Source organism: Acinonyx jubatus, chromosome B2 (genome assembly GCF_027475565.1).
Source record: "Acinonyx jubatus isolate Ajub_Pintada_27869175 chromosome B2, VMU_Ajub_asm_v1.0, whole genome shotgun sequence".
NCBI lineage: Eukaryota > Metazoa > Chordata > Mammalia > Carnivora > Felidae > Acinonyx > Acinonyx jubatus.
Genome location: NC_069385.1, coordinates 9,179,298 through 9,202,252, shown reverse-complemented (window position 1 = coordinate 9,202,252; position 22,955 = coordinate 9,179,298). Strand labels below are relative to the sequence as shown.

The 22,955-nt window shown below is 53.9% G+C and overlaps 2 protein-coding genes across 11 annotated transcripts in view; one reads left to right on the top strand and one right to left on the bottom strand.

The window, feature by feature from the left end:
• Window positions 1-15,753, top strand: part of SYTL3 (synaptotagmin like 3) — a 93,459-nt gene extending 77,706 nt beyond the window's left edge. For 8 of the 9 annotated variants that reach the window (XM_053222026.1, XM_053222025.1, XM_053222023.1 and 5 more), the window contains 6 exons: window positions 5,004-5,106; window positions 9,046-9,216; window positions 10,993-11,098; window positions 12,106-12,211; window positions 13,096-13,316; window positions 14,650-15,753. In XM_053222026.1, coding sequence (XP_053078001.1) covers window positions 5,004-5,106; window positions 9,046-9,216; window positions 10,993-11,098; window positions 12,106-12,211; window positions 13,096-13,316; window positions 14,650-14,759 — 817 coding nt within the window. In that variant the 3' untranslated portion in view covers window positions 14,760-15,753. The remainder of the gene's footprint in view (window positions 1-5,003; window positions 5,107-9,045; window positions 9,217-10,992; window positions 11,099-12,105; window positions 12,212-13,095; window positions 13,317-14,649) is intronic. The other variant, XM_027056533.2, reaches the window with a different exon arrangement.
• EZR (ezrin) overlaps window positions 15,249-22,955 on the bottom strand; it is a 50,634-nt gene continuing 42,927 nt past the window's right edge. For both annotated transcript variants that reach the window (XM_027056536.2, XM_027056537.2), the window contains 6 exons: window positions 20,240-20,403; window positions 19,820-19,950; window positions 19,008-19,168; window positions 18,565-18,657; window positions 16,719-16,970; window positions 15,249-16,597 (listed from right to left, as the gene is read on the bottom strand). In XM_027056536.2, coding sequence (XP_026912337.1) covers window positions 16,433-16,597; window positions 16,719-16,970; window positions 18,565-18,657; window positions 19,008-19,168; window positions 19,820-19,950; window positions 20,240-20,403 — 966 coding nt within the window. In that variant the 3' untranslated portion in view covers window positions 15,249-16,432. The remainder of the gene's footprint in view (window positions 16,598-16,718; window positions 16,971-18,564; window positions 18,658-19,007; window positions 19,169-19,819; window positions 19,951-20,239; window positions 20,404-22,955) is intronic.

Below are 22,955 nucleotides of genomic sequence, written 5' to 3'. Positions count from 1 at the left end.
GCCATGCATTGGGCTTTGTGCTGAGCCTGGAGCCTGTTTAAGATTCTCTCTCTCTCCCTTTGCCCCTCTCCCCTGTGGTGCTCTCTTTCTTTAAAAAAAGGTGGGTTTTTTCCCCCAACTGCTATGAAAGGATATCACATTAATTTTTAGGGTACATTTCCCTGATTACTAAGAAAGATGAGCAACTTAGACACTTAGGGGTCACCTTCTGTGAACTTCCCATTCCTATCTTCTGCCATTTTTCTATTGGGTTGTCATTTTTGTCATTTATTTACAGGAGGGTGGGAGTTTTTTAAAACCCATTCTTCATTGGTTATGTGTATTTTGCATATCTTCTACTTGTTACTTGTTTTCTTTTTTTTTTAATTTTTTTTTCAACATTTATTTATTTTTGGGACAGAGAGAGAGCATGAACGGGGAAGGGGCAGAGAGAGAGGGAGACACAGAATCGGAAACAGGCTCCAGGCTCTGAGCCATCAGCCCAGAGCCTGATGCGGGGCTCAAACTCACGGACCGCGAGATCGTGACCTGGCTGAAGTCGGATGCTTAACTGACTGCGCCACCCAGGCGCCCCTTGTTACTTGTTTTCTAACATTGTTTATGATAGCTTTCCTTGCAGAGAATTTGATGTCCAGTTTATCAGTCTTTTCCTTTAAAATGTCTGCCTGTTGAGTCTGCAGAAAAACTGAAGGTTATAAATCTCTTCTTCTCTATTTTCATCTATTAGAATGTTTTCATACTTAGATCCTTTCGCATTACAACTGGAATTGATTTTCTGTGTATGGCTTAAGGTTAAGGACCACATCTTTGTCTTTCTCTTGCCTACATGGGAAACTTTGAGCACAGTTTTTTGATTACCAGTTAGGGAGGGGGGATAGATTGTTGGTCCAACCAGACTCTCCTCTGCTCTGAAACTTTCAGGGTAGACACGAAGCACAGATGAAGTACATCACTGTCGCACTCATGGTTCTCCAAAACAGAGTCCTTCTTGTCTTGCTAGTGTCTTCTGTTATCCCCCCAACTTATACCTTATGCTTAGGAAACCTGGAATAGTCGTTGTTTCAAAGCTATCGCCCTGACTTTTCCAAACAGAGGCATTCCTCATGTTTGTTCTGGGACTGCCTTCCCAATGCCACTGCTACAAGTAGCAACCCTGATCCTGTCCGTTTTTCAGACTCCAGTCCAGTCAGAGACATTTACTCAGCCCTTGACTGTGCATGTATGCTGGGCCTCTGCTGTAATTCTCAGAAGGACTATAGTGAGGTGGTTGGGAGGATGGACATTGAACCCTGGTCCACCATGTATGCAGTTTGACCTTGGGCAAGGCACTCAACCTCTCGATACCTCAGTTCCCTCACTGTAACATGGGAATAATAATAGCACCTACTTCAAAGGATTGTTGTGGTGTTTCCCTGAATTTGCCCCTACTGAGCCTTCAGAACAATGTCTAGAACATGATGAACACTCAACAGATAGGAAGCAAGTGAGACATGAAGTACACAGACAAGTAGACCTACAAATCCACAATAGGGACCCCCTTGAGGTTTGGGCCAAATACTCAGCTGTTGACACACAGGACAAGATTTCATGAGGTCTGTCACAGAGTGGCTGCTGGTGAGACACTGGGTGTGGCTCAGTGCTGGGGAAGATGGGAGCTCTGACCAGCCAGAGTGGAGACTGCTAAACACCCAGGGCAGTCAGGGAGACACAGCAGTAGGACCTCTCCAGCCCCGGAGTAAGGGCTACTGTAACTCACCCCAGCTGAGCAAAATCAAACCTTGCCAGGGGCAAACTGACTTGCCCATCAGTGAAATGCCTGCTAGAACAAAACTCCGTGCTTTTTCAAGGAAAAATAGCCCAGAGAGGATTCTGGGACAGTGGCAGGGTGGGAAGCACCAGGAATCGGTCTCCCTTTGCAGACAACAATCGCACTGGTACCATCCGTCCGATGTAACTATTTTGGAACTCTGGAGTCTAGTGAAGGCTGGCGACTTCCAGAGGAAGGCTTGGAGGGGACATCGAGGTCAATTTCAGTCAATGTCAGTTCTTAGCAGGATAGCAGCTACCCATCCCTCACTCACAGCCACAGCCATGCCAGTGTTCCTGGAGCAGCTCACACATCTCTCACAGGAGTCCGCGTGGGATATCTGTCCTCCAAATATCAGGGATCTGTGCTCTGACTGCAGGTTGCTGCTTCTGATCACAGAGGCACAGACACAGAGGTGGGCAGCCATTACTGTATCTCCTCCAGTTACTGGGATCCAAAAGGGGTCCTCAGGGGGGTTACCCACAGATTTTTCATCAGCTACTATAGAGGCCAGAAGGCAGTAAGGAAATATATTCAAAGTACTAAAAGGAAAAAAAAAAAAAAAGCTGTCAACCAAGAACCCGATAGCCAGCAAAGCTGTTCTTCAGGTTTCTGTTCTGAGGCAGATACTAAGACATTCTTGGATAAACAAAAGCCAAGGGACTTTGTTAACACTAGAAATTTCTGTCTTGCAAGAAATGCTCTAAGGGGCCCTGCAGGGTGGGCCGGAAGGATACCAGACAGTAACTCAAAGACCTACAAAGAAACAAAGACCTCAGGAAAAGCAAAGACACAGGCAATTATAAAAGCAAGTATTACTTAACCGTGGCATGTGCTTCCACTGTTTGTTTTCCACAAGACTTAAGAGACTAATATATATATTTTTAATTATTCATCTCTCACTGTTGCTGTAACTTTCGTTTGTAACTCCACACTGTTTTTTAAACTAATTTAAGAGCGGAATGCATTTAAAGGAATGATTAGTTGGTGACTTTGGTCGCGCAGTGTAGAAAGGTGCAATTCTGTGACCTCGGCAATGCACAGAGGTGAGGTTGGCACTATAAAGAAACCGAGGGGGGCGCCTGGATGGCTCAGTCCCTTGAGCATCAGCTTCGGCTCAGGTCATGATGTCGTGGTTTGTGGATTTGAGCCCCGGGTAGGGCTTACTGCTGACAGTGCAGAGCCCGCTTCTGATCCTCTGCCCCCCTCTTTCTCTGTCCCACCCCCCCTTCTCTCTCAAAAATAAACATTAAAAAGAACATCTACGAAAAGAAATGAGAATGGAATTTAAACATTTCACCACAAAATTGAGCTAAATACGAAGAATGAATACAATAACGCAGGTAGTGAGGGACACTGATGCTAGAAGATAGAAACAAATGGCAAGTGACAGAAGGAAGTCCCTCCTTATCAGAGTTACTTTCAAATGTCAATGATTTAGAGACAGAAATTGTCAGAATGGATAAAAACATAGGAGCCAAAGGTTGCCAGGATCAGGTTCTTGGGCCCGACAACAATAGAAACAAGGCTGGACCCCACAATCAAAGTGCAGGCAAGGCTTTATTGGGGCCGCAGCTCGAGCTGAAGAGAGAGACGGCACTAACAGAGCGGTTGGGCTGATGGCCTTGTGCAGGGAAGAGGCTGGCCTCACGAAACAGGAGGAGGGGGGAGCAGGGGAGGCCCCTTTCTACAGAGAAAGTACCCTCATCCTGATCGGTTGGAAGGCAACTCAGGCTGCTTGTTGGTGCTTTTTGGAGCTGGGGTCCTCTGCTTTAAGTCCAGCTTGTACATGGGGCCACATCCTGGCTCCCCTTTGCAAGGGAAGCAGTTTAACAATTGCAGCCGACAGGGGAATGTGGGTGGCTCAGCCGGTTAAGCATCCGACTTCAGCTCAGGTCATGATCCTCATGGTTCGTGAGTTCGAGCCCCACATCGGGCTCCGTGCCGACAGCTCAGAGCCTGGAGCCTGCCTCGGATTCTGTGTCTCCCTCTCTCTCTGCCCCTTCCCGCTCACACTCTGTCTTTCTCAAAAATAAACATTAAAAAAAACAAAAACAATTGCAGCTGACAGAAAGTGCCCGAGGTGCACAATCTTTTGCTTGGGGCTAGTTCCCAGGGACCCTCAGTGTCTCACAGCTCTGTGCCCTCTACAAGAGACTCCCTCCGGATCCAAAGACAGAAACAGAAGATCTTCCGTGTAAATAGTAACCAGAAGAGAACAGGAGGGGCTGTGCTAATATCACACAAAATAGACTTTTTTTCAAAAATTGTTTTTACTTATTTTTGAGAGAGCATGAGTTGGGGAGGGGCAAAGAGAGAGAAGGGGACAGAGGATCCATAGCAGCGAGCAGAGAGCCCGACGTGGGGCTCCAACCCACGAACAGTGAGCACGTGACCAGAGCCAAAGCTGGTCACTCAACCGACTGAGCCACCGAGGTGCCCTACACAAAATAGACGTTAAAGCAACAAAGATCATAAAAGATAAAGGATGTTCTATGCTAATAAGAGGGTCCGTACAGCAAGATGTGACTGGTCTGTTTTGCTTCGGGAGAGTCAAGCCTGTGGGGAGCGTGCCTGGGGACGGAAGGGTCCTTGCTGTTACCAAAACTGCCAGAGCAACACCAGGACAGTCTCGGGACCTCCCTGGAGGGCGGGGTCCTTCTGGACAGGATCTCAGGGGATGGGCAGAATGCGGGAGGAGAGGCCCCACAAGGGAAAAGTAAAGTGTGAGGCATGGACTTTCTATTTCCACTTTTTTTTTTTTTGGCGGGTTGGAGGAAGCAATCAGTGGAGGGAGGACGAGCCGGCACGGGGCCTCCACACCCAGGCGAATTAGAGAATCTGTCACTCGTGCAGCCTCAGCAGCCCAGCCTCTGGTTCCAGGATTGTTACCAAATGGCGAGGAATGAGCGATGTAGATTCTAGGGGTAGGGCGTGAGGAAAGCAGGGGAGCTTCCCACCCCCAGGAACATTCCAGAGGATTATGGCCAAAGACTGTGTAAACCAGAAGCCGTATACCCAGCACTATCATTGTTCCCTGTCAGGGGAGGCCACCAAGCCCTGTCAACCTCAAATCCAGCGAGAAGCAGGGTACAGAAAATGCTGATGTGTGATTCTCCTCCTCCTGATCGCTTTGTCCCCCACCCCCACCCTCTGGTTGAGCTTTCACCCTGTCCCGTCTGCGTTTGGCCACCAGGTACGTGAAGACCTACCTGCTGCCTGACAGATCCTCCCAGGGAAAACGCAAGACTGGAGTCCAAAGGAACACCGTGGACCCAACCTTCCAAGAGACCTTGAAGGTACTTGCTGGACAAATCTTCACATGCTAAGTCCCCCGTCCCAGGCTGGGCACACGGGGCCAGAGTTCAGCAGAGTGTTCTTCGAAACTCTTGAGTCAGTTAAACATAAGTAACAGACACTTGTACGTTTCTGCAGGCCTCTGTCAATCAGTGACAGGTCGGTAGAAACTAAATGGCAGCCTTTGTACAGGAAAAGTGCAGAGTCTGCTGGACTTGAGAAGGCATTTGATTAATGATTTCTGAGAAAATGGTGGAAAAGAACCTGGCTGCCTCCCAAGCTCTAAAACTGGTTTGTCCTATTGAATTTTTATGACTCTCAGAGAGGGACTTCTTGGCCGGGTACCCTGTGTATTCCTCTGCTGAGTTACCATCTTCATCAAAGTGCTCCTTTATCGTAATCACTTGGCAACCCCAGGCAGCTTCTGTTATGGGAAAAAAAAATAGTCATCTTATGAAAAACATCGTACAGAGGAATTGTTTGGATTTTCACTTTGGTGCTGGGAAATCACGATTTGTGATGTGGGGCAGAGCTAGAAAGTGACTCTGGGGATTTGGGGTCGACGGGTGGAGATGATGTCCGGCATCGGCTGAGAGCTAGATGTGGGAAGCTCCGTGCTAGAAGAACAGTCCAGATGCGCTGGGCCATACCCAGTCAGCGCTGGGCATCCCAGGGACCCCATTGTTGAGCCCGAACCAGGAGAGGGCCTGACTTGCCTTCCTTGGCAAGTAGGGACACTTGTGAATGCCCGGCCAGGAACCATCTGGCCAGCTGACATGAGTCCCATTTGTTAAGTAATACAAGCCACTGTTTTCTGTGTCCCTGCTGTGGCCAAGTATTTTCTATACCCCCTGAGCTAGGTATTGCAATCCTCGTTTCCCAGTGGGGAAACCGAGGCATAGAGAGTACTCAGAAGGACAACTCTAACTCACAAGGGACTAGCAGACCTCCACAAGATTTATGTTCATAGGACTCCCCAAAGGATGGTTTAAAAAAATTTTTTTTAATGTTTTTATTTATTTTTGAGAGAGAGAGAGAGAGACAGAATGTGAGCGGGGGAGGGGCAGAGAGAGAGAGAGGGAGACACAGAATCCGACAGAGCCCGACATGGGGCTCAAACCCACAAACTGTGAGATCACGACCTGAGCCAAAATCGGAAGCTTAACTGACTGAGCCACCCAGGCACCCTGCCAAAGGATGCTTTTTAAAGTAGCCTGTGGTTCAGCAGGTGTGGGTGGGGCTTAACGGATCACCGGTCTAGGACCCCTCTGGTACCAAGTCGCTAGAGACTGGTCTTCAGGTGGTTTTGCTCACATATCTGCTGAAAGAGTTTTGAACAGCTGTGTACCACCTCACACATTGTAAGTTCTTATCTAAAACCACATGTTATAAGTTTAAGGTGTTTTGTACTAAACAGATAAATATTTCACATTTTATGAAATGAGACAAAGAGGAGGATTGACTATATTTTAGATAAATATATAGTTTGATTTTTAAAGTTTTAGCCACCTTATTCAAAATGCACGCAGGGGGCGTGCCTGGGTGGCTCAGTCGGTTGAGCGTCCGACTTCGGCTCAGGTCATGATCTTGCGGTCTATGAGTTCGTCCCGCGTCAGGCTCTGTGCTGACAGCCTGGAGCCTGCTTCAGATTCTGTGTCTCCCTCTCTCTCTGCCCCTCCCCCACTCATGCTCTGTCTCTCTCTGTCTCAGAAATAAACATTAAAATAAATAAAATGCATGCAGAATCTCAAAGAAAACACCTAAAATTTGTATCCGTTGGTTCTACCCAGTAGATGGTAAATGTTTCGGTTGTCCTGGAAAACTTTCCGGATACATTGAAGAGAATCCGTGTCCCTCATCTGTTCTCAAATCAGAGCATCCTGACACGGGCCAAGCCTTACTTTTCACAGAAAGGCATGTGAGGCAGCAAAGATGGGGGGGGGGGGGGGGGAAGAGAAGCAGAGCAATCATTGAGAGTTTTCAGAAATCAGTGTTTCGGATGATCTCTGTGTTTAGCATGTGGGAGGTTCATCCAACCGTGGGCAAGACACCGAGAGAGCCTGAGGTGTGAGAACTGTCCTCCGCCAGTTTCAAGAACATTCCTGTGCAAACTGAGGATCTAGAAGCTGATCCTCAAGGTTTTCTAAGCAGAAGGGAAGCCGTCCTGCACCCCAGGGCTGCTGGCACCCCACCTGAAGACCAGTGTAGGGGGCCGGGGAAGGATGGAATGCGACCCCTGATCTGGGAGGTGTTGGGTGCCCCCGGACAGCGGCGGTCTGCGTTCGTGGGGCTGGGCGCCCAGGGGAGGCTGTAGCAACCCCACGGTCTGCCAGGACCGCCTCGTGGATGTACCATGGTGATGGGAACAGGTCTTGTTTGCAAAAGCGACTTAGTGGACCAAAGGGAGCAGTCCCGTTGGTCGCTGGGGAGGAGGGGCGCTCGTGTGTGAGCACCTGAGAAGCAGGTCTGCATTCCCGAGGGAAGTGGAGGACAGGGCTTTCCGCACACAGGGTGGATGGAGATCACATGGGGGACAGTCACCTGCCCTCCCTGGGACGGTTCTTTCTCAGAGGGAGCAGGTGCGGCGCCGTGAGCGGTCAGCCCTCACAGTGTGGCCATGAAGGGAATAACCAGGTTAACTTAGAGTTTAAGGACAGACTGGGGAAGGAGTGCAGGGCAGAGTCAGAAACGGACCATGGACTTGAGGGAAGACAGACCGAGAATCAGCCCAAGGCAGTAGAGGGATGTGGCTTCCGACCACAATGGGCGCTGATAATCCCAGAGGGAAGAAAAGGGGGGGCGAGGGCAGAAGGCAGCCCGGCCTGAGCGGGGGCTGTTCATCGGCCTGGGCCCACTTCCCCTCCCTCTCGTCCATCATCTACCTGGAAGGGCACAAACGGTGGTCAGGAGACGCGACTCAGGGAAACGTGCGCGGCTGCTGTAAGTGGGTGTGAGGGTCCCGCCCCGCAGTGTGACAGGAGCACACCCTCAACACGTTGTCGTGGGGGCAGCACAGGGCAGAGAGCAGGCTCCTGAGGTCTGCAGGGCAGATCCGAGGTCTGGCCTGCTGGGCCCCCAGTGAGGAAGCCCTAAGACTGGCTGTTGCCCCTGTAAATTGGTGAATGGCAATACTCACCTCGGGTGCTCCTGAGGGGTAAGGAGCAATGTAGCTAAAAGTCTGGTGCCACACAAGGGTTCAGTAAAGTTTGACTTTTGTTGTTATTGAGAAAATCCAACAAAGAAGCTTGGAACAGGCTGTCAGAGGCTGAGTGGAGTCAGCGGCTCTTGGGAAGCCTGGCCGTGTCCCTGGCCTTCGGGAAGGGGCACAGGGCACCCTCACACAGGGCCTTTGGCCTCTAGTCCCCATGGGGGCAGAAGCCCACCCTCACTGGAGGGGAGGCGCAAAGCTTTCTTGGCCTCCGTCTGGGCTGAGGCTTCTGGGGGGGGGGGGGCAAGGGGAGGATGGTTAAGAAATACTGTGTGACCCTGAGTGCCGGCATGGGCCCGTCTAGGCAAATGCCCATGCTAAAAACTCATGCTTTACATTAAAAAAACCAACAACAGCAAAACCCGAAAACCTTGTTTTCAGTATTTTTGGACAATCCTGGCCAGGCAAGTTCAGATCCTAAGCTGGGACAGATCTCGACTTGAGCTGGATGGGGACTTTCATCCTTGCCTTGGGGAGAGAACTTGACAGCGAGAGAGGACTTAGCAACCCAGTCTTCCCCCCCGCCCCCCGCCCCTCCCCGGGGCTGAGAACAGGCCACTTAGTTGGGGAGGAAGCAGAGACACCGCTCACCCCCGCTCCAAGCTACTCAGCACATCCTGACCCCATCAGGACCCCGGCTCCAGCCTGTGGGAGGCAGGCCCGTGTGGCCCAGGGGAGGGGGGGCAGTGTGGGCTGGGGGCCCAGACTGACTGCCTCTGTTCTGCCTCCACAGTACCGGGTGGAGCTCGCCCAGCTGGTGACCCGGCGGCTGCAGGTCTCCGTGTGGCACCTGGGCACGCTCACCCGGAGGGTGTTTCTTGGAGAGGTGACCATTCCTCTGGCCACGTGGGACTTTGAAGACAGCTCGACACAGTGTTTCTGCTGGTATCCGCTGAGGGCCAAGGTGATATGTGGTTTGGGACTGAGCTACCCCACTCCCACTGTGAAAACGAAACCCATTCAAAGGGATTGGAGAAGAGAAAACCTACCAGGAAACCTTGGCTGTGACTCTTAGATAGGAACGTCCCACGGAGGAGGGGCTTCATATTGCGATCTCCGGGGTGGGGTTGGGCTGAGGGATCTTTACCTGCTCAGGTTTGTGCCGAGTACCCAAGAGCCCCTTCCTCAGCGTAGCCCAAACAGCAGCCTGGGTCAGGTCTCGGGGTTGAGGCCTCCCCTGCGGGCCACATGCTGCCCCTGAATTCGGGATCACTTGGTTTCAGCAGGGGAGCCCTTGGCTCCCTGCTGTCGTAGCCAGAGTCCACTGCCTGCACCAGTCAGACCGCCCCCTGTCATGCAGGCTGTGAGGTATTGTTTCTAGATGCCCGACCCAGGCACTCCCAGAACAGTAATAGCTGAAAAAAGCTGGGCCAGATGCTCTCGGCAGGGCCAGGGCTGCCCTGACCAGCAGGGATTTCAGGGTGGGGCGCTGGGGAGGCCAGGAGAGGAGGCGCTGATAGATTTAGGGGTCTGCTCACGGGCCACGCAGGTAAGAGGAGAGCCAGGGGAGAAAGGTTCACCTTTCCGGGCAGCTGCTTTTTCCTTTCTGTGCCAAGATCCAAGGTTGGGAGAGGGTACGGATGAGGTCATAGGGGAGGAGGAGTGTGGGGCCCTGTCATCTAAGAAATGACTACAGGTGTGCCAATTGCCCCAAAGTCTGGCAGTGAGGCTCAGTTTCTACCAGGCCGGGCAGGTCCTGTGTGCTGTTTCCTCTCAGAAGCCAGGGAGGCTGACTCGCCATCTCTCTGATTCCCGGCTTCAGTCAGGTCAAATCGCAAGGGTCTCCAGCCACCTGCTCTCTGTGCTGCTCTGCGCACTCAATATCTACATCCTGGCACCTTACGGCTCACCCTTCTCAGAGCCTAGTTTGTCTGCAGACATCCACTTGGGAGGTCTGCTTGGAATGCTTTCTCCTGTCCAAGGTCTGCCTAAGACTTAGCTGAAATCCCACCTCCTCCATGAAGGCTTCCTTGGTTCTCCCTGCCAGACGTGCTTTCCCCCAGGATCCTGTACTTGGGTGCCCTGCCTGTCTTTTCCCTCTAGGACCCCTTGCTTAGGGACAAGACTAGCCGCCACCGAGGCTGGTGGGAAGAGAAGGTGCCAGGCTAAAAGACGTCCCTCCTAATACCAGCTAATAGACAGTGCCGCCCCTCCCCCCACCCCGGCTCACCCTGCTGGATTGGGAGGGTCCTGCTCACAGGCCTGCCCCGTTAGTGCAGGTTTCCGGAAAGTGAGGGTGGAGGCACCCGAGGGCCAGCTGCCTGCGTGTGAGGCAGCCAGGAGACCTAGAGGCCAGTGTAGACAGGGGCTGGCCCCACCCTCTTCTAGGAGTCCTTGTCCTGGGCAACTGTTCCTCTTGCAGCGGGATGAATCTAGACCCTTCCTCTGCCCCTCAGGGTTAAAGATAGGATTGGCTTGTAGTCTGGCAAAATCACTCCAGACCAGAGAAGCCACCGGGTATGCAGGGGAGTGTGCTCAGGGCAGTGGCGTGGGAATGGAGAGTCCCACAAAGGCAGGAAGGACCAGTCCCACCATGGGCATGTCCACTCCACCCCAGGGCACTCCCCAACCTGCAGAGGCTTTGCAGGGGTGAGGCTAGTGGGGAAGGGGGATAATTAGAGGAGCCCAGAAAGTTCTGGGGGCTGAGGAATCCTGCCTGTGCTTCTGTCTCTTGCCCCAGACAGAGAAACATGAAGACAGCATTCTTCCAAATAATGGAGAACTTGCAGTCCGGGCCAAACTGGTCTTCCCTGCGGGGCCCAGAAAGCTCAAAGAGGCCCAAGAAGGTAGGTGGCCTCCAGCCCCACGAATGTTCATCTGTCACCGTGTCACTGTCTCCAGAGCAACAGGTGGGGTGACGATTTCCTTTTCTGCCACCCGCTGAGCCTGCAATGCTCCAGTGACTTTCCAGGATCTGGGAAGCTCAGCCTGGGGAGTGGGTTCTTGGAACCTATGACTTGGAACGGAAGTGAGGGGCCAAAGAGGCCACCACGCCTTTGATGTCCACTTTGCGAGGTTCTGAGGACACCAGCCCTGGGGCTTTCCTCCCAGGGGGCTGGTGGTCTGGACAGTCCCCTGGTGCAAACCACCCCACTGCCACCTGTCTGGAACAGGGAATGTTCCCCTGACCGCCTGCATGTAGGTTGGGAGTATGGCTCCTTAGGAGAACCAAGAGCACATCTCAAGGCGCTGGGGCCTACAAGGCTCTGCGTGAATGCGCACCGGCTCCCAAGCAGGGAGTTATTGCCCAGCAAGATAAGGGATCAAGGGCAGGCGCTTGAGGTGCTTACAGGAGATTTAAGTGAAATAAAGTGGGGCTTATGGACGAGAGGAGGGTGGAGGGGGACGAGGGAACGCTTGATCCCATGATGCGTTTAGTGACCTCTTACTTGCCTGGAAGAGGAAGGTCTGTGGCCAGAGCTCACAGGGCCACCAGCAGGCCAACCCCCTAGAAGAGAGGCCTTGGGGCCCCCACATCCCCCCAAACCACCCCCTGCAGCTAGACCGAAACCCCTACAGCCTTCCTCTCCTTGGGTCCCTCTTTACTATCTTTGCTGCTTCCATTCTTGGATTTGGGTGATCCCTCCATCCTGTCGCCACGCTGGCCTTGCAGTGGGACAGCATGTGAACAAGGCCAGCAGAGCCTTCCCCCAGTGGATGTCCTCCTCTTCCCGTCTGCTCCCTTGGGGCCTCAGGGCTCTAACGTCCTCTTGCTGTCGGTTTTGGGGTGCTACGTGGTATCGTGTGCCACGTGCAGAAGTGGGGCTCACAGCAAATGCTGCTTTCCTTCCAGGGACAGGAGATGGGCCATCCCCTAACGGTCAGCTTTGTCTGGTCGTGCTGGGAGCCAAGAATTTACCTGTGCGGTCAGATGGTACCCTAAACTCCTTTGTTAAGGGGTAAGTATTCTATTTAATCAACCATCATTTACCGATTCCTGGAAGCTACACAGGAAACACCAGAAAGGGCAAGCCATTTTGAATTTGTATTTTAGCTTTCCTGGGAAAATCCGACACTGTGTTAAAGACTCCGATTTCCAGAACCCAGGGGATTTGGCCGTGTGGAGGCTAGATCTGGAACACTGCGTTTTAACCCCAAACCCAGATCTTACTGGTTCATATAATTGCATCAGAAAGTCAGCCTTTCCTGGCTGAAACGGAGCTTGGAAAAAAGCAGTGCGTTCGGCACGCATTCCCCAGCTTAGCTTCTCCTCCTGGATTAACAAGATGGAGTCTGTTTATTTCATCCTTATCCGCTACAGGTGTGCCGGTGTCTCTAAAAGTAAAGCACCACCATTAATTACTATACAGAATTGCTTCGTCCCCAGTGACATAATGGGAAAATGGGGGCTTACCGTGTCAAGACAGCGCTGAGTTCCTATCCTCAGGCTGCCACATAACATATGGCCTTGGGCGACTTATGTGGCCCTTCTGCATTTACTTCCTGAGAACAGGGTTAAGGGGAGAGAATGTGTGCGCGGAGTCCCCGTCCCTGGGTAGCAGGTCTAAAGCCCTGCTTTGCCTGGTGGTAGGCATTACCGAGGAGGGGGGATTACGATGAGGGGCCGAGTGGCCTGGAATCCCAATTACCCTTAGCGTCTGGAGCAGACTTTAGCCCTAAATCCGGAACATCCTAGCAAGAGGTCACATGGCCAATCTTGCGATTCCCATCCTGGTTCCCGGCTTGGAATTTTCCTTTTGTGGTGGATTTAGCCCTTCCGGAGGGCAGAAGCCGGGCAGGACAGGAACTGCAGAGTCAGGGTCTCTCTCTCTCTCTCCTGCAGCTGCCTGACTCTGCCAGACCAACACAAGCTGAAGCTCAAGTCCCCAGTCGTCAAGAAGCAAGCTTGCCCCCAGTGGAAGCACTCCTTCACGTTCAGTGGCGTAAGCCCTTCTCAGCTGAGGCAGTCCAGCCTGGAGTTAACCGTCTGGGACCAGGCCATCTTTGGTGTGAACGACCGCTTGCTGGGGGCAGCCAGGCTTGGTTCCAGTAAGTCCGTCCGAGGTATTTATTGGGCCTAAGCAGCACGGCTTATCCTTAGCGACTGTCTTACGTGGTTACCACTGAAAGGGCAATCGTGCTTCCATGACGGCAGGTGATTTGACGGACTTGGAAATGGCCTAACTCACCGTAATTAAGGAGATGGCCGCGTCTACTTCTTACTCTACAACGGAGCTCTAATAGAGAAGCATTTCAACAATTTAGATCAGATGTAGAGATGTGCTAACGACACAAAAATGATAGGCTTCAAAATGGGCTGGGAACAGTACTGGCTTTTGTTTGTGGTGTCCATCACAAAAGGATTATTTTCTTACGGGAAAATACCTTAATCCAAACAAATGGCGACTCAAAGTAGCTCAAGAAGAGTGGGATGAAAGGGTGATGCTCCTCAGTGTTGCTGGGCTGGGGTGCTGCTGGCTTTGTGGAGGAGGCGGCCCTTGGTGCAGAGGGCTCACACACCCTGGCCCCCGCCCACCAGTAAGTAGTGCCCCTCAAACACTGTGCCAACCAGAGACACCTGCACCCATCTCCAGAGCCCCCCACCCCCTGCCCCAGGCCCTCTGAAGACAAACCAGAATCATTGTTCAATTACTGTTCTGAAAGGAACATTGTTCAAGGCACACCCCCTTCCCGTCGGGATTCCTTTCTGTCTGCAAACCTGGCTCCCAGTCTGGGACACCCCCTCCCCTCGATCCACGGCCACAGTAATGTATTAAGACCATCCACTCACCTTGAAGAGCCAACCCACCAAACGCGTCCCCTCCTTTCAAACTATGGGAAAGAAAGCCGCTTTGGGCTCTGAAGTCCACACAGGATTTAGGAAGGGAGGCCCGAGCGCATTCTGTTCCAAGTTTCGTATCGGGGCAGAGGTGGTCTTGCCCTTCCTCACCAGTGGTTGGCATTTTCATATGGTCTTGAGGTGGAAAATGCTTTAAGAGGTTTGTCTCGGCTTTTTAAAATACTTTTTAGAGTAAGAGCCTGAATGGGGGAGGGGCAGGGAAGGGGACAGAGAATCTGAAGCGGGCTCTGTGCTGACAGCCAGTCGAATGCTTAACTGAGCCACCCAGATGCCTCGATTGTCCTTTTTAAAAAGCCAAGGTGACTGGGTGGGTCAGTCGGTAAAGCGTCTGGCTCTTGATTTTGGCTCAGGTCACGATCTCACGGTTCGTGGGTTCGAGCCCCACGCTGGGCTCTGTGCTGGCAGCACGGAGCCCAGCTTGGGGCTCTCTCCCCCCCACTCGTGCTCTCAAAAATAATAAAGCCGAGGAAAGGGCTGGGAAGGTGGCATGTCTCGTCACCCCCCCATTACTGATTTGTCACCTCACTGCCCTCGCAGAGGAAGACACAGCTGGCGGTGTGGACTCATGCTCTCAGTCAGAGCTTCAATGGCAGAAAGTTCTTTCCAGCCCCAATCTGTGGACAGACCTGACACTCATTCTTCACTGAAGCCAAGGTTCCGGTCCGCAGTGGGAGTCTCGAGTGCCACATGCCAGAAGGTGGCTGGACGTGTGGGTGTGGACACTCGCCGGCTGTAGCGAGAACATTCCTCCACACCCCCACGTGTATTTATGTTCAACGGCTGATGGTATAAACATGAGTCTCGGGTTGGTTTTGTGCTGAGGTGTGGAAATGGTCCGATTTCAATAAATGGTCAACACTCCCCTCTGTCCCCTGGTGCTTATCAAAGAGTGAAACTTACGGCACATGCATTTGAAAGAAACATTAAGAGCCCTGGCGGATGTTAGGTCCCTCGCGGAGGCAGATCCGGCTGCCCCGGGGAGTGCCGAGGGGACCACCGTTTCGGCTCGGTAAGCGCCAGGGTCCACCTGAGGGGCAGCAGCAGGTCTGGAGAGCACGGCCCCAGCGCCGCTCAGATGCAGAGTCTGACGAGGACCCTCCCGCCCCGACACGCAAGTACACACCCATGGCCACGGCTTGCCTTGCACATCTTTTTATTTCTCAATCTGTGGTGCGGGGTTCATCTGCACAGGACTCTTGCCCGGAAAGGAAAAGGACACAGCTGAGCATGACAGGGCACCCGTGGCGAGACCCGGCATTTCAACAACTTTTCGAGGAAGCGGTAGGTCAGGACAGGTTCTCCTTGTGGGAACAGAGACCGGACCAGGTTGGAAGAGTCCCTTCATAGCTGGGGCCTGAATTATCCGAACAGCATGTGTGCATGGTTTCAAACAAGCAGCTCGGACAGAAAACCGAGCCGTGCATAGTCCGTTAGGTGCACAGAGAGCAGAGTGAAAAGTCATGTTCACAGATGTGATTATAGCAGTTAATCAACCTCATCACTGCCCTCACGTCACATCACCTGCCATGGTTGCATGGTTTTTAATATGTAATTCTTTTATTCTGTAAAAGGTAACAAAATATACAGAATGAAACTTTCCCTTTGTAAAACTAATGTTACAAACCCATATTGTCACATATATAAATACTATTCTCGACAGCTGATCATTAATTGGTGTGAGTCCAACAAGGTAGCCCTCTGTTAAGCAAGAAAACAAAAGTTCATCTAAGACTGGAGTGTCCTCCCTGTTGATCCTGAACTGGAGGAGGGGAGGAAGAAAAATCAGTGTGTGCACTGTGTGTGAGTGCTTTAGACTCGGTTTTCAAGATAATTTTCACCCCTCAAAAAACAAATATACAAAGATGGATCCTTCATAGAAATCAAAAATCAACTTGAGCTAATTTCAAATACAGAAAAAAGTATGGCACAGAATATAAGCCACGATGTGGTTTTAATTACAGGGAATCTTGTATCACACATGCCAGCATGGACTTTACAGGCATCTTTCCTTAATTCAGTCCTGCTGTAGGCAAAGACCAGGAGGTGATTCAATAACAGTAATAATGAAACCAGGCCTGTTTGGCACAATGATACAATTGGGAAAAATAAACCAGGGAAGCGTCCACTGATCCCAGCCCCAGAATACTCCCGCTGACATAACTACTCTCATTTTAAAGGAACTGGACTTCGATGGGGGGGGGGGGGGGGGTTCTAGATTTAAAGAACTACAAACACAAGCTCTGGAGTCTGCCAGCGATCCCCCCACGAAGCCCAGATGTGAGGCCCCACCCCTGTGCCCCACCCCACCCCAGTCCTGGCCTCACATGGCCTCGAACTCGTCGATCCGCTGCTTGGTGTTGCCCTGCCGGATCTGACGCAGCGTCTTGTACTTGTCCCGGCCTTGCCTCATGTTCTCGTTGTGGATGATGTCGTTGTGGGTCCTCTTGTTCTCGTCCCTGGCCTGGGACAGCTCGTTGGTCAGGGTCTACAACGTGAAGCAGCACAGGTCAGGCACGACCAGGAGAGGTGGGGGGGGGGGTGGGGGGACAGCCCCGCGACGCCCTGGGAGACAGGGGGAGGGGCGCCCCCCGGCCCGCTGCCCTCACCATCAGCTGCCGCTGCACCCGCTCATTCTTCTCGGCCTCGGTGATGCGCTTCTCCTCGTTGCGGTCATCCAAGATGCCCTCGCTCGAGAGCTCGGCGCTGTAGCCCGTGTGCTCTGCGCCCTCGTCCTGCAGGCTGTCCTGGACGTGGTAGCTCACCGGCTCGTAGACAGGGGGGGGCGGGGGCGGGGGGGCGGTCATCACCAGGTGCAGCTCCTCCTTGGTCTTCACCAAGTCATCCTGGGCTTCTTTGGCCTTTGAAAGTGGTCGGGACCCAGGTGACCACTTGTCACGTGGAACCACGTGTTTAGACCATCTTTGGAAGAATCCCCTTTGCTTAAACCAACAAAGGCTTCTGCACCTCGTCTCGCCACTTGCCTCCCCTTCCCCTGGCGGGCTGGGTACATGAGCCTACGCGGCACGGAGCGGAGGAGGGGACCACGTGTCCCTGTGCAGGGTCTGACCAGCCTCTTCCCAAGTCTGGGGCTCCAGATCCTCTGAGCAGTTCTCAACCGTGCCCAGGGCACAAAAAAAACTGACTGATGCCAGGGGGTCTAAGAACCATAGCTTCTTAGGGCGCCTAAGTAGCTCAGTTGGTTGAGCATCCGGCTTTGGCTCAGGTCATGATCTCACGGTTCATGAGTTTGAGCCCCACATCGGGCTCTGTGCTGACAGCTCAGAACCTGGAGCCTGCTTCGGATTCTGTCTCCCTCTCTCTGCCCCTCCCCCACTTGCATTCTCTCTCTTAAAATAAATATTAAAAAAAAATTTTTTTTAAAACCCCATACTTTTCTTCTGTGCCTAATTCTAGAATATGTTCATTGTATAGGTTTCTTAAAGGGAACTTACTAAACAAGAAACCCTCTAGCCACCAGAAAAAGCCACTATAGTGTTTTAGAGTGCAGCTTTGTTCTCCTTCCTGGTGTGGCCACTCTTCATTAAGCTCCTCACTGCCTGCCTGCACTGTGTTCAAGCACTTTCCTACCTGCCATTACCCCTAAACCTTCCAGCAACTTCTTGGCGGTACAAATAATCATGCCTACCTTGCTGCCACTCCAGCCCTGGAGATGAGCTTAGTTTGAAATCAGCTTTTGCCACTTAATACCTTATAATGAGTGCTTTCTCCAAAACCTAAAGACCGGAGATCTGCATGCAACTTGGATTCGGGGCGTGGGGGCCGAATGGTGAGGGAGGCACCAGGGAAGGACAGTGGGAGGTCCATGTGGGGGGCTGTCACAGCTCAGCAGATGTCTACACGGAACCACATCCAAAGCTCCCCCAGGGACCATGCTTTTCTGCTGGGTGTGGGGGACTCCCAGCTGGAGAGACCGGCTCCCCGGACACTGCAGCGGAACATGGTTCTTACTGTTACAGCTACAATTCATTCAACCCTCTGCAGGCTGGTCCTCAGAGCAACCTTACAGGTTGGCTATTAGTCCTGATCTGCAACGAGGAAACTGAGGCTTGGAGAGGTCAGGCCCCTGTCCTATCACACAGGGAGGAACAGAGTGGAGACCCTTGCCTGCATCCTGAGACCTTGAGCCTGGGCCTTTGCATGGTGCCACGCTGCATACGCTAGGGGTCGCGAGAGGCAGGAGGCCTTGGGTGGCCCGTTGCCAGGACACCCACACAGCTGCGTCTGAAGCTGGCGCCTGATGGGGCCGAACGGTCTGAGGAGGGGGGCGGGGGCACGGCAAGGTGGGCGGAAGTGAACCCGAGGCTCCCTGCCGGGCAGACCGAGCCCGTCCCCGGGAGGGTCTGGCTCATGACGTGGGGCTGGTGTCGGCGGTGGGGGGGGGTGGGGGAGGCCCGTGTGCCGCCAGCCCCAGCCCGGAGCGCGCGCACTCACCCTGTGCTGCCACTCCTCCACCTCGTCCTCCTTGCGCCGCCGGGCCTCCTCCAGGAGCGCGATCTTGGCGGTGTACTCGGCCAGCTCCGCGGCCTGGCGGGGCGCACGAAGCTCCGGTTACCGCGGGGCCTGTGGCCAGGGCCCTCTTGCCGACGGACGGCCACGCGTTTTGGCAACTGGCCCCGTGGGCAACTCAGCCTCATCCCCGCCTCCTCCCTGGCCGCTGCTGCCCACTGTGTCCTCGAGGCCTCGCTCAGAGGACCACGGTGGAACCACCCAAGGTCCACCCACCGGGACGGCCTCTCCCACCAGGCTGAAAGCCCTCGAGCAGGTGGTTTTCCGGCCACGGACACAAAGGACGGATGATACAGCGGGTGTCACTGTGTCATCCCCAGAGGCGGCCTCTCCGTGCTTCAGCCTCATGAAACTCAGGGAGCTCGTACCAGCTGCTCCTGGCTCTTTATCTGATCCGCCGCCTGCCGCTCCAGCTCCTCCTTGGCCCGCAGAGCGGCCACGCGGTCAGCCTCCAGGCGCTCTGCCTCCTCCTGTGCACGCTTCCTCTCCTCCTCCAGCTGCAGGGCTCTCTGAATCTGGTCCGAGAGTTCTGGAGAGAGGGCACAGACCCAGGACTGCTCGACGGCTTCAGCCAGGGGCCCCGAATTCCCAGCCCAGAGGCACAGGATGGAGGCCGGGGCGGGAACCACCCCACGGGCTACAAAGCACTGCACCGGGGCCTCTGCTTCCACGGACACCGAAGGGAAAAGCACTCTGGGGCGCGTTCCTGCTGCGCACATCGGCATCCTCACCGTGGTCAGAAACTGCTGCGCAGGGTTTCTTCCTCCTGGCCAGGGCCAGGCTCTCCTGGCAAATGCAGAAACTGCACCGCCTGCCCAAGTTTTAGTTTCTCAGACAGACCAGGGCCACGTGGCATGGTTTGGGCAGTCACTAGCCGTGTGACCTTGGGCAAACTGTTTTACCCGCTAAACTTTAACATCCTCAACAGGAAAACGGGGGTAACTCAGTACTAACCCCAAAGGAGTGAGGAATGGAAACTTAAAAGGATGATATGCAGAAAGCACTTAAAACCGTACAGAACCACCTGATCCAACCCCTCGTCATCGGCTCTGGTCCGTGAGCCTCTACTCTGGGTGCCGTGTTCACCGGAGACCATCCTGGCTGTGAGCGTACTGCCCAGCCACCTGGCCCTCGCCGCGGGGACGCTGGCCTACGGCAAAAGTGCCCAGCACACACCCACCTTTCTCTGCCTTCTTGGTTTTCTGCTCGAAGTCCTGCAGCCTGAGCATCAGCTCCTCCTTCTCCCGCATCATCTGCTCCTTCTCTCTCTCCACGGTTTCTCTCCTCTTCTTCTCGGTTTCCAGCTGCTGCCTGTTGGGCGGGGGGGCACAGGAAGGCTAGGAGCTGGCAGGCACTTGCCATGTCACCAGCGCCCAGTCCAGGACCGCCCTCCAATGGAAGGGACTCCGCAGTGGCAGCAGCGACCCCCGGCGCTCCCGCCCCGGGGCCCTCCCGCTGCCCGGCCCGCAGCGAGGCAGCTCCACCCTCGTTGGCCAGGTGAGGTGCCCGCGGCTCCTCCGATGGGGAAGGGCCCAGGTGTCCCGCGGGCAGTGAGCCCAGGCAGACGCCGCCCCGCCCTGCTGGCCTCCGGCCCGCTCACCGCTCCAGCTGCTTCTGGTGCTTCTCCTCCCGTGCCTGAGCCTTCATCTGTTGCACCTCGATGGTGTCGGGCTTCCTGCGGCGCATGTACAGCTCGTGATTGCCCATGCACAGCTGCAGGATCCGCTTGTTAATTCGCAGGCGGGGGGCATAGAACACGAAGTCCTACAGAACAGAACAGGGCTGACCCTCAGGGGGAGCTCCCTCCTCTGGCTGTCTTCTTTCCAAACCCGACTTCACAAAGTTCCGGATAACCTTTTCCAAAAGGACAAATGGGGCCACAATGGGGCTTCAAGGAAAAGCCAGGGACAACAAGTGGCCAGACAGAAAGTCCCTGGTGTCACCGGATTTGGATTCTCCGGAACAAAGGGAGCAAGTGTGTGTGGTCTTTGCGGGTGTACACGCGCACTGAAACCCCTCTGGCTGGACTACGAAGCCCCTCTCTAGGACAGGGGGTCTTACGGCCTTGGGAAACCCAGCACCCCGATTCCCGCGCTGCCTGATCTGCAGGTAACACCCATCCCCAGCAACCCCAGAGTCACCATCTCCAAGTCTTGCCTGGGGTGCGGCTGGTCTCCCTGCCTCAACCATCACCTCCTACACTGCCACCAGCTGTCAATCGGGTCACTACCAGACGCCTGACGCCAGCCTGTTGAGCTCCAGGACCAGGTACAAATGCCGTGGCCGGGCACGTGTGTGTGGAGGCTTCTGGCTCCGGCTCCAGCCTACCCCTTGTTCACCTGAACCGCACTTCCGTGCCCCCAAGCAGATTTGCTCAAAGCACCTCTGCTACTTGGGAAGTACTGTCCGATCCCATAAGCCCAGGGGTACTGGCACATCAGGAGACGGCATGAAGCCATCATCTCCGGTCTCTGCGACCCCTCCCGTGCCCCCTGCACTTGAGGGGGTCATCCACACTTTCCTCGGCTGACTTGTATTGGTCTCCATCTTCCACTGGACAGGCACCTCCCTTGCCAGCAGGCCTGTGTTCATCCATCTCTGTCTCAAGGACCCAACTAATATACTGTATTTACCAGGTGCTGGAGTTTACACAGCGCTGCCACGGCTGAGCCTGTGGCCTTGAGTGAGTCATTTCCTCTGAGGATGAACACCATCAGCTGCACAGTGGGGAGGACAGTAATCTAACTGGACTGCTGAGAAGATTAACTCAGATCCTGTTTGTCAGGACTCAGAATGGGGTCTGGCAGGACAGGAGTTGCCTGGTACACAGATGCTCAGACAGAGTGCTGGTTGCCTTATGAAAGTGGAACCTTTTTGAAGAGAACAGACCAAACAAAGCATCCAAGAATGTTAGGACTATGAGCACGGAAGTCTGGGATGTGCCACAGGGAGGACACACGACTTCGCCTCCTAGCTCCAGCTACTGCTGTGATTAATGCAGGGGATGGGAGAGGAGAGAGGGTTTAGAAACTCCGGTGAGAAGTTGTTTTTAAATGCCAGTCTGCTTCCGCTTTTTTCCCCTTTCTCTTCTCAGTACGGGGCTCCTGGCATCCAGATTCTGACCAGGGGAAGGGGAACAGGGGAAGGGTGGATGAAACAAAGACACAGCAGCTTCTGCAACCCGAAGGGACATGCCACTGAGCTGAGCAACACGCCCCCGAAGCCCTATGTAGCCTCTCTGTTTTTTCATCTGTGCCAGAAATGCTGGAAAGACAGTAATGTTGAACCCGAGAGCCCATGGAGTTCCCGGGGGTGGGGGGCTCTCCTCGGGCTTCCACACACTTGTGACGAAGTCATCGGGTTTCCCAGGGAGTGTCTGCAGAGCTGGGAGAAGCAGGTGTGTTCACCACGCACCTATCTCTGTTACACAAGAGAAAATGATCTTCTGTTAGGGCCGCGCGGGCATGCCACCCAAAAAGATGTCGACTGTGGCTAAGCGTTGCAAAGGAGCTCCGATTAGCACCAACTCCTCCTTACAAAGACGTCAAGGGACAGAAACTGCGGTAGCATCATGGCGGCAGGTGATCCTGAGTCCAGCTCTGCACACAGCCTGAGAGCAGAAGAAATTTCCTACGCTGCCTTTGAAGGAGGCTGGTTTCCGACTTCAAGTTAAAAACAAAAACTGAAACAGTATTTATTTAAGGATTTCTAAATCCAAGTACCCAGCCCACGCCTCCTCATGCAAAACCACAACACCAACTAGACCTGGAGCGGACTTTCCTAACCCTGGAGAGAACGGACGTCCTAAAACCTGAAACTCAAGGCATGAGGCGAGTTCAAGGGAACGGATCCAAGTCCCTAAGGATACAAGAGAAGGAGATGGAAACGCAAGTGAAGCGAGGAGCCCCAGGAGCCTCCAGGAGGCCGCCCTCGACTGAGGGCAGAGCTGCTCCCGGGCAAACGGCGGTTTTCCTAAGTTAAACAGGTAGCTGCCGGAGCCCTCACTCTTCCACGAGGCCACAGGGACAAAAAGCCCTTTTTGAAGGAGGCAGAGCCGGTCTCTGCCCCCGCAGGATGACCGGGCAGGGGGCAGGCTCCGAGCACTCTCGGTGCCCCAGCCCGCCTTGCAGTGTCCCAGCAGGCAGCAGGAGAGCCAGCTTTTATAAGGGACACGCCCGGTCGCCGGGAGCACGGGCGACAGTGGCTCGTCTGTGAGCCTGCCACGGAAACTGCCCTCCACGAGTCAGCCTCAGCAAAGGAATCCTAAGCCACATCGGCGAGCCAGCCCGGACCTCTGGCGTTTCCTTGTCTGTCTC